The 16,664-nt window shown below is 39.2% G+C and overlaps 1 protein-coding gene across 1 annotated transcript in view; it reads right to left on the bottom strand.

The window, feature by feature from the left end:
- ASXL3 (ASXL transcriptional regulator 3) overlaps nucleotides 1-16,664 on the bottom strand; it is a 131,531-nt gene that overhangs the window by 46,975 nt on the left and 67,892 nt on the right. Inside the window, 2 exon segments of the mRNA XM_049825910.1 lie at nucleotides 55-172; nucleotides 12,843-12,964. Of these exon segments, the coding sequence (XP_049681867.1) occupies nucleotides 55-172; nucleotides 12,843-12,964 (240 nt within the window).

Genomic DNA, 16,664 nt, shown 5'->3' with positions numbered 1-16,664 from the left:
CAGAGGAAGGCTCTGACTAGAGCTGATCTTGCAAACGGTCCTTTAGCTATTTACCTGAAGGTGAATCCGACTGCTCATCAGACACCTTTAATGGTGTCAAAACAACACGAGGAACAGTCTTGTTTACCATCATTGAGACTCCATTTCTTCTTTTCTGCTGTTGTCTTAAAGCCTACAAAAACGATAACAAAACATAAATATGTAACAAAAAATAATGCTCATAAGTGAATTACATGAGACATTTCTCTACCATTAAACTGAATCTCTTAAAATAAGCATAATTTACATAGCTACTGACTTGCCAGACTTCATGCTCGCCCCCTTTATGTCATTTTCCTTTAAAATATAAAATCAGGCTTTTGGTTATAAAGAGAAAGAAGATGCACCTTAGATCATTTTCCAATACAGTTTTGACAACAAAGAAGCACATAACTGTTTGCTCTACCTTAACAGAACAACATGATAACCCATGGAATGTGAAACTAAGAATTCCAAGTAAAAAAAAATGTAAAATAAATGTTTCAAAACCAGAATAAAAATATATATATGTCTGCACATCTCTCGCAGGTGCATCCTCTCCAGTATACTGCTCAGTCAATCAAGTTAACACAGAGTGTCATCAGTATGTACAGCATGTAAGGACTACAGTATTGATGCACTCACTCAGCCGTGAGTAGTGCTGCACAAAATCACTGAACATGGCAGGAATCATTTATTTTTGTGAAGGGAATCAGTCCTAATCTTGGAAACCTTGCAGCACTTGGCTTCTGTCTGCTTGACTTTGGGCATTAACCTTCAGAACACGAACATGATGGTGTTCTGGCAAATCTGGGGAAAAACGATACAAGAATAAATCTCTACAAATGGGAGTGCTTTGTGTTTCATAAATGGATCGAATGCAGGGTTGATAATGTAATACAAAATATTTAAAGATTAGAAATAGCAAATACCTGTCAGACTGTTTTATATGGAAAATGATATCTGATTCAGAAGATCTTAAAACATACAAATATGAATACTTGCCAATCAATACATTTGCAAGCATTAAAATTCTGGAATTAATCAGAATGGGCTGGGCTTAATACAGATCTTTTCTATCCTCCTGTCTATTCTTCTGCAATCTTACTGTGGACTGTCTTTATATAACTGTGATTTGTGTTATGATCTTGGGGGGGATTTATTAAAGTAATACTGTATCAACAAGGAACATATTTCATATGAATTATCCCTGTAGGTTTATGAGCATGAATGACTGATGCCTTATAAGGTTTAAGTCTGTAACTTCAATTAATCTGTAAAATCTTTACAAAATGTTCACATAGCTAAATAAAAAAAAAACACAAACCTCTGGAGAAAAAAAGAAATCGATATCACTCTATTCCTCTAAATGACACACTACACAACATAAAATACACCAAGCCACACAAAAGCTATTTCATCGATTAACCCCTTTTATAGTATACTTCTTAAAAGACACATAAGCACTGTGCAATAAAAAGCAAATTAGAACACTTGAAATCAAACAAAGAGAGGAAGCTGGTCAGATTTGCACTGAACCAAAGAAGCAAGCAGAAAGTCATGAAGAACAGCCTATACTTCACATATTTTTAAGACAGAAAATTCATACTAGTATTAAGCAAGAACAGCCAGACTTATGGACAGAAAATTCCAAAATATTAATGTTTCTCCAAAATTCCCCAAAATTCCCAAAATGACCCTCAGTGCACAGTCCTGCCAAGCTCAGTGTCAAACCAGGTGATCCTTATTTAATAGTAATACCACTAAGACAGTAACAAATAGCCCACTAAAAATTAACCGAAAAGACAGCCAACTTCTGTGCTAACAGCATACCAATATAATCACAACTCAGACTTTGTATTGTGCCTCACAGCCTGATTTGCCTGATGAAGAGCAAAGAGAATATCCATCCTCAGTGTCATCCTCCCTAAACAAATGAGTAAGAGCCCAAATGATGCCTCATGTTCTCCTCCAGCCTCCTCCTGACCCTTCAAGACAATTTCCACTCCTACCAGGGACCACAGTCTTGTTGCCAGCATCCGTAAGGAAATACCATTTTAATGATTTATACAGCCACTGTGACAAAGGTAGATTCTTTGCAAAGCCTCACAGTTGATTTTCAATGCTTTAGATTGAACTCCCATGAATGAGAGAAAGTGAGCAGCAGTGTATCCTCCATCAATGACAGGTAGTCAGTGTTGGTACACTCAGGTGACACACACGCTGCTGGAACGAGGGCAGCGGTACCCAGTCTTTATCAGGTGCACCACTTACCTTCTTTCGTGTTACAGCAAGGCCACTGCGGGCCTTAAGCACACATTTATGCAACTGATCTGGCACTTCCGAGAAGCACAGGCCACCCCATGCTCCCAGAGCACGAATGCAAGACAGCACAGCTCTTCCCAGCACTCCCTGGACACTCGGAGCCACAAGAGCAGGGAACCCAGCTGGGAGCCGTCAAATGTTGCTACCAGAACTATTTACTTTGAGGCATAGCCCACTTTTGAGCTATAGGCTAAGCACCTCAACATGTGAGGATCAAGCACAAACCTTAAAGACACCATTTCCCTTTGACACACATTTGCTTTTCAGGGTTTCTTTCCGTAACATTCACTGTTTCACTGCCAGTCCCTCCCCCATCTCCTCCAGCTTCACAACGCAAGGAACCAATCCCCACGCAGGGCCCACATTCAAGTTTGGAAATCAGTCTGTAAGGGATGACTTAAGCTGCCAGTAAAGCTACACACATATGGACACCTGAAATAGAGGTTGTAAAATGGAAAAAAAAGTTAAAACCATGTGGGCATCAAAACCTAAGTCAAAGTTTAATGCAAAGTACCAATGAATTATACTGCCCAGAGAATAGATGAATACTCTTCCCTATGCCTCTCTATCTTTTCATTTGTCAAAGGAAAGATATGAGGCAGGGAAGGAGGGTATAAAAGCATCCAGTAAATAATCTTAACATTTGATTTGCAGGGTAGAGAGATGGCTGAGATTTCGCTCAGTCATCCTGTTTAGCAGGACATATTATTCCCAGCTAATCACAACAACTTTGTGTTAAATTCTCCTTTGAATTTAAAGCTGAAATTTTGGATTGAGAAGTCTTTGCAAGACAACACTAGGAGCAACCCAGCAGAGGGAGAAATTGCCGACTGATGCTTAGTTACTAGTAAAGCTAAACACCAGAAGGAGTTAAATATAAACCAAAGACACTCTGTGCAGTCTCTGCTGAGGACGAATATATAACTTCTCTACACTCAGCCTCAAGGATATTAATTTTAGGATACAAGACTACCGTAGGATAAGACAAGAATCTTGTATCCCAAGATTAATTCTACTTAGCTGGGAAGTCAATGGGATTACTCAAAGTGAAACACACACCAAACAGTTTGCTATATTGAGCTTTTAGTACACGAAGCTAATTTAGCACTTTCCTAGTCACCATGACCAAATAAATCTCTAGTTTGGGCTCTTCTGGTGAAGGGAATAAACACAAAGTAGATGAGTCAAATTTGTAACTAGCACTTTAGAAAATGAGGAATTTTATAACTTATTCCAAAGAAAAATGGTTCCAGACCTGACTGTAGATACAGAAACAGTAACTAACACAAACTACATTGACAACTTTTACCGACACAGCATTTTGCATCTCATCCATATTTAGAGATATATAACCTCCTAGCTGGGCTTCCTACAGATCTACAAGAAAGAGCCAATGATTCTACCAAATGATAAGGTGTCATTTTTACCAGAGAAAGTAAGAGATAAACACATATAGCACATATGATAGCTTATATCAAGTATATTTTTCTTTAATGAGACTCTAAGTTTACATTTCAAATGTGTTTAATCACTTAGTGCTAAATGCTTGAGTTAAAAAACCTGCACGTTGTAAATTACTAGAAATGATCACTGTTGAAGTATTCTGTAAAACATTACTACCATCCTATCTGTACAGCACATAAATAAAAAAGGAGAGAAAGAAAATGAAAGTTCATGTGGTATACAAGTTAAACATTAAAAGCCCTCTTAAAATCACCACCAAAATATAGTACTTACATCCAGCCTTTCACAAGCAGATTTGCAAAGGACATCTGTGAATCTCTCGCACATAATGAGTATGGAGAATTCCCAATATTCTCATTCATAAAAATGAACCTGTGACCATCTGTTGAATAACACTGCCATGGTCATTATACAGGGCTTGGCATAATTAATTTGTTCAATGAAATTATTTTTATTGCCAAAATCTTTAGGTAACCTATCAATCCATTTTCAACCAAAGAACTCAAAAATAACATAAAAAGATGAGTATTAAGAAAACACAAACTCTGAAGATAAATGGCAGAAGAAAAGCACCATGCAATTAAGAGTGATCTGATTCCAAGCAGTTTTTTATAAAGAGGTGACAAGAGCAAGTCTCCTTCTCTTTTCCAGGGAGTTTATGCCCCTGCTAGAGTATAGCAGTGTGTTGGAGGTTTCATGAATACCGTTATCTGTTCTTAAGAATAATCATTTCATATTTAGTTGATCTTAACACAGTAAAGACTTCTTCACCCATGTGACAAAATGGTTGACTCTCTTCAGTAAAAACTAATAAAGTCGTCTCTGAAGTAGGAATGAAAGAAAACAATATAAACTAAAAAGTAACTGAAGAGAGGGAAAAAATACATCCCCAAAAGAGCACCAGAAGCAAAATGTCTAGCTCTATGCTCTGATTTTACTGCTGCTTGGGATATTTTTTTATTATGTTTCTTTCCCACATCTTTTCAACTCGGAACGAAAAAATGCAGCATACAGATAAACCATTAATGCAGAAAACCACTTTCATTTGAGCTTAAATGTATGACATGCTGAGATTGTTAAAAATTAAGTTACTAACAACAAAGATATGTAACACTTGGTTGCATTAAGCAACATCGTCCCAGATTTCTATTTGTTCCATAAATGTCAAGTCTACATTCTGAAACTCATATCATGAAACATAACCTTTGAAATTTCACACATTATGGATCAGAAATGTAAAGCTATAGAATTCTTCCGTTCTGCCATGTGAAAAACACAAGCTACAATACACTGAGAAAAGTCTATTGCACAAAATAAATAACAACTCTACATCATGGTCATGGATCCCAAATTGGTAAAGATGAAACAGATTTATAGTTTATCACTGATTCACTTAATACCACCATAAAATTCAGCCTTTGTCCTCTCTCTTACCCTCATTTTGTTAGTAAAATTTAGACAGCCTTTAATTCCCATATCTCTATTAAATTAAAATTTCTCAGTGGCAACCTGTTTCATGGATACACAGAACAGTTAAAATAAAACAGTAAGCACCATAAATCATGAAGAATAAACACATTATTATTTTCAGGATTCCACTACTTCTTATATTAAACATACATTAAAAGTACTCAGTTATAAACATGCAAACGTAAGATTAAAACAATAATAAAGATGTCCTATGGAAACAGCTACAAAGTACAAAGTGCCATTTCCAAAGCATAGAGCAAATTAATTTACTTTTAGCCAGACTTGCACACCAAACATAACATTACTATTGTTAAGTGTACACAACCAATCATTTGGACATGAAGAGTGGTGGTAGAACACTAGGCTAGAAGTTTGGAGACCTAGGGTTTATTTTCAAACTCTGCTAGTAACGTCTTGAACAAGCATCTGTTCTTGTCCTATGCCATCCTCCTACCCTGTGACACTTACATCTGTATTTGGAACAAAAATAACTTCTTGTTGTGCATTTGTTCTTTAGGTCCCAGTAGGGGTCAGGGTCCTTCTGTACAACTACCATATACATTAACAACTGAACATTTACCTGTATATTAACCAACATTGAACTAAAGTGCTTGGACATTTGTGATGCAGAGACAGAGAGATGTGTGTATTTATGTGCGTGTCTACCACCTGCAAGCCAGCACTATCTTCTACAGGATTACAATAATGCATTCACAGCTACAGTTGCTGCAGATCTGCAAAGTAAACATTTTTGTTGCTTTCCCAACCACAGAAACAAGAGAAGGACAAAAAAAACATGTGATGTGTTCAATGTCTGTTCTGACTTGCATGTGAAGGGGATGATGATAGCATATGCATCAACTCAGTGACACTTTTTTCCAAAGAGAAAAGTGTTGTTTTTTTTTAAAATTGTTTGTATAGTATTAAACTAATATCTATCAGCTGAAAAGTGCTTTAAGAGGAAATCTGTTTCTTGGCACAACAAAGCACGTATAGGTAAGGAAACAGTTTGTAGAAAGCGGTTTAAAAACAAACTAAAATAAAGATAGCAATGTCAATACAAAATCTTAAAACTGTAATCAACATTTTACATTAGGTCAAATTTGCAAACATACTCTGCACAGGGTCCAAAGCATACAGTGGGGGCTTCAGGCCTAGACTACCATTCTCCAGATAAAAAGTTTTGTCATATTACTTCTCAGAGAAACAGGTGCAACAATTTACATTGCACCAATGTCAGCAGTTACAGCGTAATGCCTTTCTGCCAGACATCCTGTTTCAGCCTGGGTTCTGCCACATGCCCACAACAGCCTGCGCACACAGCCTTCTGGGGACCTAACCAACAGCTCCTGGAAAAACATTTGTAGATAGCTGCTTGTCAGCATTTTGTAGGGGGCTTCCTAGAGCTCTGCAGAGTCGTGAGCTGTTCCAAATCGTGTCTTTCCCTGAAAAGCCCAACCATTTCGAGGATGCACTTCAAAATCAAGGCACAATTCAATTTCACCTGGGTATAATTTCATGTTATAACTATTCAAATCAAAAGCTGTTCTTTTCATACGGCCCAGAAGAAGATATTCACTTAGACACCCACTGCCACTGTATGGAAAAATCATGTAACATCACTGGGAAAGCTTGACTGGGACTCTCCTCTCCAGTGATGATATTTGGCATTAATACAGTAGCAATGACCAATCCAACTCAAATAGTTCCCCAGGTTACTTAAAGAAAAACATTATTAGACAAGTGCAATGCTTCGAAGTAGGCCACTATCATCAGCTTGATTGTCTGAGACTTGGAACAAGCAACTGCATCCACAGAACAGAGCAAAGAGAGCGCTTTTGACCTATATTTGGCAAGGAGATTCTACTACATAGCAGTGGTAGATTTAACCAAAGGTAATGTTCATGCCAGGACATATTTTAAGCAAGGGACAGTCCTACAGTGAGGTAGAGGGGCAACTACACTTCAATGTGGTACAGTTCTAAAGTTGCTTTAAAATTCTTCTCAGTTATTTCTCAGAGTAAGAGATTCTGGAAAATACATTTATTAAAACAGAAAACATGCAGGAGCGCTGCAAAAAGCATGCTATGCAAACAACCCCAGAGGAAAAAACAAACAAGCAGAATGCCCCAGCAACTGGGGCCTAGTTACTAAAAAGCAGTATGAAAAGAATACAGGGATTGTGTGGATTCCTGTCCCTTTCTTTCCATCACAGGTAAGGGCTGAGGACCATGGGGATGACCCAGAAGAAAGTCTCATAAACATTGTCTTGCGTCTTACCAAAGCACTGTGTTGAGCAGCTGGTACATGCTGCCCATGCAAAGGGACCTTTAGAGGGACATACCGTGCAGCCTGCCTTCGGGCAATGCATGTACTCCCTGAAGAGCTCCTGCTGGAACTCTTGCTCTTCCAGCTTCTTTTCCCCATTATGCAGTCTCCCTGCCATAGTTTCTCTGTCCTCTTCCCTAGACTTGTCTTGGCACACAGAAAATCAGTTTAGTTTATCATCTTCGAACTTCCATTTTCCTGAATGCATTTTGTAAATTCCACTGTCCCTTCCCATGTCTCTCTAGAAGTCAAAAAGCAACGTTTTCCTTGTTTTCCATTTGTTGACAGGAAAATGTGTCAAGAATCATCACTTATGTTGCCAGACATCTGATCAAATGCTTCAGCTAGGGAGCCAGAATTCTCCAACTGTGGCCTTGGTAAATTTGTAGCATCTGAAATGAAACATAAGAAGATGGTTAACAGAGACACTGAGAAAACTGCAGCAAACTCTCTATACTGAGGAATTCAGTACAAAAAATACCTCTCAGTTCACAATGGATTTTCAGAGCCTTTCAGGAAGACACCCTGTGCTCAAATTCTAAGTGATAAGGACATAATAATAATGATCTCTGTCACCTTTGTTTCTTTGTGGGCAAGGAAGGGAAAAGAGGGCAGGCGAATATATCGGGCTTATATCAGAACATGTGAGAGAGTATCTGCTCAAGTGAGTCAAAGGACAAACGCCACAGACAGACTCATACTGTATTACTTTCTATGGACAGCAAAATGCTTCAACATAACCTGCATCTGGCTGCAGACAAAGAAATAAGTCCTAAGTTGGACCTGGTGAGTTTGCTCTTGTTCTTCTCTCAAAGCAAGATAAGCAGTGTGCCTGAGCTGAAGACAGGAAAGCAAATCCACACCAGCATCAAGGGAGATCAGGATTCTACCTTCAGTGCCAACCTAGGCACTTGGACACCTGTGTCCTTAAAAAAAACAAACAAAGAAATCTTGATAAACCAGACCTGTGAATTTGGGTAAATCAGGGCTAAATTACACTGTTCACCAGTCTGCTCTGAAATTTAGTCTCTTGTTGCTTCAGCTTGTAGGTTGGTTTCTAATAATAACTACATTGTGCTAGAAAAGTCAGCCTGAAATACTATTTGGAGCTGTACAGGTCTAATGTCCTATAATTCAGAAGCAACACATGAGCCAAACCATAACTTCCCCATAGCTCTCTTACTGCTTGGGGCCTGACAGCATCTACTGGAAAAAAAGGGGGGTGGACTTGCCACTTCTACTTTAAGAACAAATTATATGAATGGGTGCCTTCCTTCTCCATAAAAAACTGCATCTACCCACTTTACGAGTAAAATAGTGGCACATATATGAACCCAGCCACCAAGCATGCAGACAAAGCCCAAAGTTAAGAAAAAACAAAACAAACCACGGCAGCAACATACCTTGTGTAGACTCCCTTATTTCCTGAGCTTCTCTCCTCCCAAACCCACTTGGCTGCTGTCTCTGGAGTTTCTGTCTCTACAAAGAGATCTGGATGCCCAGCACAGTCTCAGACATGTCCTGGTCTGTATTCAGATCCTGAGTCTGAATGGAGTAGCCTTCTCTTCTCCCAAAAGAAAATTTATGGGTACCCTTCTTGGTGCTGATTCCAAAGTGCCAAAAGTGAGGCAGGATTTTCTTCCATGTCTGGGAGGCCTACTATCATCCCAGACATCGTTATAGTGCATCTTCAAGTTCTTTATCCTCTCTTGGTACTGCCTCAGGAAACAACTGGTACACTGATAGACAAGGTGCTCTTATACTTGGCTATCACAGTCCAACAGACACTAAAACCACCTCAATGTCCTGGATATTCACACACGCTCAGTGTTACCTATGTGAGGTCAGTTTGCAGATACGATCGTTTCTTCTGAGAAATGTTCCAAGAACATCTTGATAGATACAGACAAATCTGTACACAGTGAAGACTTCCAAACAAATTATCACCTCAAGTCAATGGAACAGAAACCGGACCAGAGAGGAGCATGGTAGATACTATGCCATGACTTGATGTCCATACTGGAGTTAGCCTTGTCCAGAGCAAGAATAATTCACACACTAGTGTGACCATGTACCACTGCTAGCAGATGCAGATGTAGTTCAGTACTTTCCCAGGAAGAGGTCCTTACATGGGTCTGCATGCCAAAATTCTCAAGTGTGAAAATGAGGTAAATCAGTATGGAACTGATCAGTACTGATAGGAAATCAGCGTGTGACAGCATGCCGTAAACCTTCTTTTCAAAGGTACTAGATCAGCAACAGATGGGCACACATACCCAAACACTTCCAACAGCAAAAGGGAAACAGAAACCTGTAAAATCTGCCATCAGAAAGCCAAGCATAAAAGGCAGCTCTACACCATAGATGCTTTTGTCTAAACCCTCATGAATGGGGAACTATTTTGTTGGACATTACACTCAGATACTGTACAAGAGCAAAACTGGAACTCCCTCAAAAATGAGACAGAAGCATGAAACATGCTCAGTGGTAAAACGCTCAAAACCTTTCTCCCAACAAGGACACTATGGCAGGTGGTAAAGCTAGAAAGCTTCCAGACCAAAATGGCAGCCCAGCCTTTGAAAGGTGAGGAGATAAGGTCTGAACTGTGACACAGACATTGTGAGAGTCTACTGCAACTGCAAACCTCCTTAGCCCCTGCAAAGTACCCCAGATCCACCACTACCTGAGAGAAATCAAGACCAAGAGACAGGGTTCAGAAAATGCCCTTTCCCCCAAGCTCCTAGCATAGCTCAAGAAATGCAGTGTTGTGACTAATTTGATTCATGAGAACATCCTAACATGCAGGCTGTTACAAGGAAATGTGAGATTGCTTTTTGCAATCTAAACCCAGCAATATACCTCTGGAATTAATTAAAAATTGAATCATATGTAAATCCAGCATATAATACTTTAAAGAGAATTGCAAATGACTGGAGTGGTTAACAAGTAGATAAGGCCAGGTTGGATGGGGCTTTGAGCAACCTGGTCTAGTGGAAGGTGTCCCTGTCCATGGCAGGGAGGTTGGAACTAGATGATCCTTAAGGTCACGTCCAACCCAAATCATTCTATGATTCTATGATAAGCAGTGGAGGAAATCTAGTTCTAGCTCAGATTTTCAAGCAATACTGCAGATTATCAGCTTGCCTCTCACTTTAATTTTAATGGATTACAAAACAAATACACACAAGATCAAGTTAACGTGAAAACCCCACTGTTTTTAAATAAATTGAGTAGGAAACTGTTTGAAAGACTATCCCGTAGGTTTTCATTCTGTGAAAACTGTTTAGTAATAGAAAAAAAGCCATACCTAGAGAATACCCCATTATGACATACACACAGTATATATATGTTTATAAACACTTGCTAAGAGCATGATGATGGCTCATATTCTGTTACTTTAGCATGGAACTGGTAAGTTAGTATCAGTCTGAGGAGTGTTGCATACAACTGTCCAAAGTTTTTTGTGCATTCAAAGGTACTACAGGTTCTTCTTTGTACAAATTTTAGGTACTATGTATCTATAAAAGCAATAGAAAGATTGGAAAGTGAAAGAATAAATTTTCAACAGCGATTTTATAAATAAAATCACTGTTAAGGCTTATTCACCTCTGCTACAATATCAAATTAAATCAAATCTGCAGCATGTATATGGCAGTAGCCAACAACTGAAACTTTAGAGAAAACAAAGCAAAAATCCTCTACTATTCCACAGTACAAATGTCCATTTGTCTAATACTGTACATAAAGAAAACATTTTACTGATAGCTGTAATAATACTTTCATACTCTGAAGTACAGGATCTAATTACCATCAACTTAATTAAAACTAATTTCTTTTTATCGATTATTTAACTTTCTGATGTTGCTTTAACCCTACTGCCTTAGGGAATGTTTTCAAAGATTTCCATCAATGTTTTGACTTTTTATATTAATTAATCTATTCTGATTAATTTGCCCTTTTAAAAATTATTCTTAATGCTATACGTCTGCTAAATGACAAATGGTAGATTTTAAACAGTTATACAAGTTCAAACATCTGTAGCTTTGCTCTTTTTTCCCCCTCCTTCCCCTCTGCCCACTCCCTCTACCCCTAAGAAAGTTCATGTATTGCAAAAGACACATATAGAAGAATTTCCAAAAAGTGACTTTTTCACAACTATCCACAGTGTTAGTGAGCTGCTTTCTGCCCACTGTTCAATTTTCCTGATGAAACAGATGTGACACCCCAATCTATCAATCCTTTCCAGGCCCCAAAGCCTCTAAGAACATGATAACCTTATATGAATGATAAAGGTCTCTGAATTTTAGTGGATTTAAACTCAAACTGCATGAAAGACTTAAGTGTTTTGAGGAGGTGTGGAAAAGGTTTGCTTAACTTAAGCCTAAATCAACAGCTCAGCAATAAACTACCCCATGAAATACTAGACTTCGTTAACCATAACTAAGAGAGCAGTTATGAGAAAAATTAAAACAACATCATCTCATTACACTAACACTTTAGAAAACTTGTATTTTATTTTTTATAGTCTTTACAGGACTAAAATAATTCCTACATACTCGAAATTGAGAGGAGATAATGATAATTTGGGGGAATTATAATTTTTTAGTTTTTCTTTTTCATTTGCTCAGCTGTAAGCTGAACTAATTTGGCACTGTTGGAAAATAATTTTCACATTGTTATGCTTTCATTTACTATCTGGCTTTCAATAATTAGCTACTTTACCAAGTTTTACTACTAATCATGCAACATAAATCATCCAAATCATAAGTTAATCAAAAACCAGAAACTACTCCACTTTTATACACTGTAGTGTCAAATAGAGTATGAAAGAAAAATTACTTAACAGACCATAAAGAAAAACTGAACAGCAAGTATACCCAGGTTCTTACCTATCCGCAGAACTTCTTTCAAAATCTTTTTTTATTTTTTTATTTTAAGCCTCACATAAAATTTCCAACACAAATGCTTACATAGGAAAAGCAGGGATGTGATAATATAAACAATTCTGCTTACTTGAAAGGCACTTAAAAAAACCATCAAACTCACAATAAATAGTAGGACTGCACCCTTGGTTAAAAAAAAAAAAAAGAAGAAAAAAACCCCAGCAATACATCACCACTAAACAAAGCACTAAAAATCCTCAGAAACACTTTGAAATTCTGCTGAGATCTTATTCATATAAGACTGACATGCATGCTGAAGGGAAGCCAATTGATTATAAGTCAATACAAGCTTACCTGCTTAAGTGCTTTCTTTGTGTGCTGCTGGAAGGAAGATACTAGCTTGCTTTGCACTGGTGCATTAGTAAGGCTTGAATCACGATTGGAAGACATTTCTTCAGATGTCTGCTTTGGGCAAACTTTATAAAAAGAAAAAAAAATAATCAGAATACTGTTATGGGGGTTATCTTCCCTTTATCTTGGAAAGACCTGAGGACAGAAAAAAAAAAAAAAAAAAAGGCAAGTGCCTGGAAAACAAAAAGCTCGCTCTAAGAAATTCAACTAATCTTGAGGTCCAGATGAGCTGAAATTCCAGCCATACTCTAAATAATTTAATTGTGTCACAAATATTTGTACCTCATCATACCCTTTCTATGCAGTTCTGGAAGCCTTGCATACTTTGTCTTTCAGGTCCTGAGAGGTAACTGAAATAGTTTAACTATGGTTTTCACACAGAAGCTAGACAAAAATTATCTTCCTCACCAAGACATTGTTAGTGGATTATTATGTGTCTAAATGTGTATTTATACAAGAGACACTGATGGTCCTGTGTTCTAGAAATATTTATAAATACACAACTTCATGCCAGATTGTAATGGCTTCTTAGGAGCCAGACTCATCTATTTTATAAGTACTTCTTGGTAAAGCTAAGATCTCACACTTTCCTGTTTAATGAGAAGACTGGAATAATCTGCAAAGAGGAATTCTGGTCTCTCAGGTAATACACATTGCCACTTGTCAGCCTTCTAAATAATACATGTTTTAATGAACAAATACTACAGTACTTGCATTAAACAGCCTCTTGAATACATGTTGTGTGACACACAGAAAAAGTCTCCTGGTTAAAAATAAAAGGAAATATGATTAATTGTTTTTAAAAAACAGCTTTATTACACAGATATGAAAGCTGTGAAAATAGCTGGATCCTATTAGTCTTGGTAGTCAGCAAGCTTCACTAAAAGGGCTGCAAAAAACCTTTCCACTCTTAATACCTTGCATTACTATTACTCTCACTAGTGTCCTAAGACAGCCCAGCTAAAAAAGCTTTAGCATGGCTCCAGAAATTAAGCAGCTTTGTTTCCATTCTCCTCTGCTGACTCAATTCAAGTCTGTCTTCCAGCGCTGCTCAAAGATGGTTTGACATACCTTTATAATGCTCTGCAGCTGTATACGGTTTTCCAAGGATTGCCATGCTTTGTACACCTACCAGAATACTTTGAAGACACTCAAAGCAGCTGCAGAGACACGTGCCAGAAATAATTTTAGCCCAATGTTCCTGTTTGCCTATGGTTTTCTCATCCCATCCTTCAGTGGGATGAGCAGACACCTGAAGTAGCATTCTAACTCCCTTGCCTTTAGCAACATTTCATAGAAGAAATATTGTAGTGATTTTTTCTTTGTGTTTGTAAGAAAAAGAAAGAATAGAGATAATTTAGTTATCAAAAATTAATGGCCACTGTAAGATGCATGTGAAATTAAACATTTGTTTTCACACTGAAAGAAAAAAAATTACATACCTCACAAAGAATACACTCGGTTTTATGGTATTGGCATCACGTCAAGATAATTTTCATATTAGATAAAAATTTTCATTAGCAGATAAGACAAATCCTATTTTGTCACAAGATTTGTAACTGATATTTGCCACTTTTTTCCCTTATACTTGAAGGATTTGTCAAAATATATGAAGAAGTTGCAACACAAAACAGGTTCTGAGTTTACAGCGTCTGGCTGAGATGGAGTTAATTTTCCCCATAGCAGCCCTCACAAAGCTGTGCTTGTATCTGTAGCTAGAAAGGTGTTGGTAAGACACCAGGGTTTTGGCTGCTGCTGAGCAGTGCTCACACAGCATCATGCTGTCTGTCCAACATTCCTCCCTCACCAATAGGCTGGGAGGGTGGGCAAGATCTTGGGAGGGGACACAGCCAGGACAGCTGACCCAAACTGACCAAAGGGATATTCCAGACCATGGGACATCGGCTCAGCAATAAAAGCTAGGAGAAAGGGGGAGGATTACAATGTTTGTCTTTCGGAGCAACCGCTATGCGTACTGAAGGCCTGCTTCCCGGGAAGTGGCTGGACATCGCATGCTGATGGGGAGTAGAGAATCCATCTTTTGTTTTCCTTTGCTTCTGCATGCGGCCTTTGCTTTTCTTTATTAAAATTCCTTTATCTTGACCCACAAGTTTTTTTCCATCTAACTTTCTCCCCTCCCCATCCTGCTGAGCAGAGTGACAAAGCAGCTTGGTGGGCACCTGGCATCCAGTCATCCTCAACCCACCACAGCCCTTTTTGGCACCCAATGTGGGGCATGAAGAATTTGAGATAAGGATAGTAATTGGGAGAGATAATAGGCAAAACGTGGACCAAATGATGTTAGGGAGCAGAATGATCATGGGTAATTTCGATTGTTGTAATTGTGGTGAAGGGAGGAGGGGTAGATTGTGCATGTAAATTCTCCACTTTCGTTTGGTGTTGTGATTATGCTGGTTTTATTTTGGTGGGGGGAATTCCTGTTTGTTGATGTGAGTGAATTTTGTGAAGATTGTGTGATGAATGTGGATTTTAACGATAATTCTTAAATATGTGATTCACGGAAGTGAGGGGTGGAATGTGTTGGGTTTGCATGGCAAGGTTTTAGTATCGGGGAGCTAGAGGGGTGGCTTCTGTGAGAACCCACTAGAAGCTTCTCCCATGTCCAACATAGCCAAAGTCAGCTGGCTCCAAGATGGACCTGCCACTGGCCAAGACTGAGCCCATCAGCGACGGTGGTAGCGCCTCTGGGATAACAGATTTAAGAAGCAGGGGGAAAAACTGCTGTGGAACAGCAGCTGGAGACAGGAGTGAGAACATGTAAGAGAAACAACCCTGCAGACCCCCAAGGTCAGTGAAGAAGGAGGGGGAGGAGATGCTCCAGGCGCCGGAGCAGAGATTCCCCTGCAGCCCGTGGGGAAGACCATGGTGAGGCAGGCTGTCCCCCTGCAGCTCATGGAGGTCCACGGTGGAGCAGATCTCCACCTGCAGCCCAGGGAGGACCACACGCCAGAGCAGGTGGGTGCCCGAAGGAGGCTGTGACCCCGTGGGAAGCCTGCACTGGGACCCACACTAGAGCAGTTCATTAAGAACTGCAGCCTGTGGGAAGGGCCCACACCAGAGAAGTTCATGGAGTTCAACTGTCTCCCATGGGAAGGACCCCACGCTGGAGCAGGAGAAGAGTGTTGAGGAGTCCTGCCCCTGGGGAGGAAGGAGCAGCAAAGACAACATGTGAGGAACTGACCCAAACCCCCATTCCCCATCCCCCTGTGCTGCTGTGGGAGGAGGTAGAGAAAATTGGGAGTGGAGTTAAGCCCGGGAAGGAAAGAGGGGTGCGGGAAGGTGTTTTAAGATTTGGTTTTATTTCTTGTTATCCTACTGTGATTTGATTGGTAATAAACTAATTTCCCCAAGTCAAGTCTGTTTTGCCCGTGACGGTAATTGCTGAGTGATCTCTCCCTGCCCTTATCTCAACCCATAAGCCTTCCGTTGTATTTTCTCTCCCCATCCTCTTGAGGAGGGAGACTGACAGAGCAGCTTTGGTGGGCACCTGGCATCCAGCCAGAGTCAACTCACCGCAGTCCTTTTTGGCACTTGTGGGGCTCAAACCTACAACCCTGGGATTAAGGGTCCCATACTCTACCGGCTGCACTAGCCCACTTCACTTGTCCTTTAAGTTGTCTTTTTTGATAGTAAACTTTGCTCATCATGTGGAAAAGATTGATCCAACTTAAAGGACCAGCAAACTGTCAGCAGAAAACAAAAAATAGCTGGTTTATATAATCTAAACCACTGCAAAAGCCAAGC

The sequence above is a fragment of the Accipiter gentilis genome, chromosome 2 (assembly GCF_929443795.1).
Source record: "Accipiter gentilis chromosome 2, bAccGen1.1, whole genome shotgun sequence".
NCBI lineage: Eukaryota > Metazoa > Chordata > Aves > Accipitriformes > Accipitridae > Astur > Astur gentilis.
Note: the sequence above shows the minus strand (reverse complement) of the source record. Positions and strands in the feature narration are given on the sequence as shown.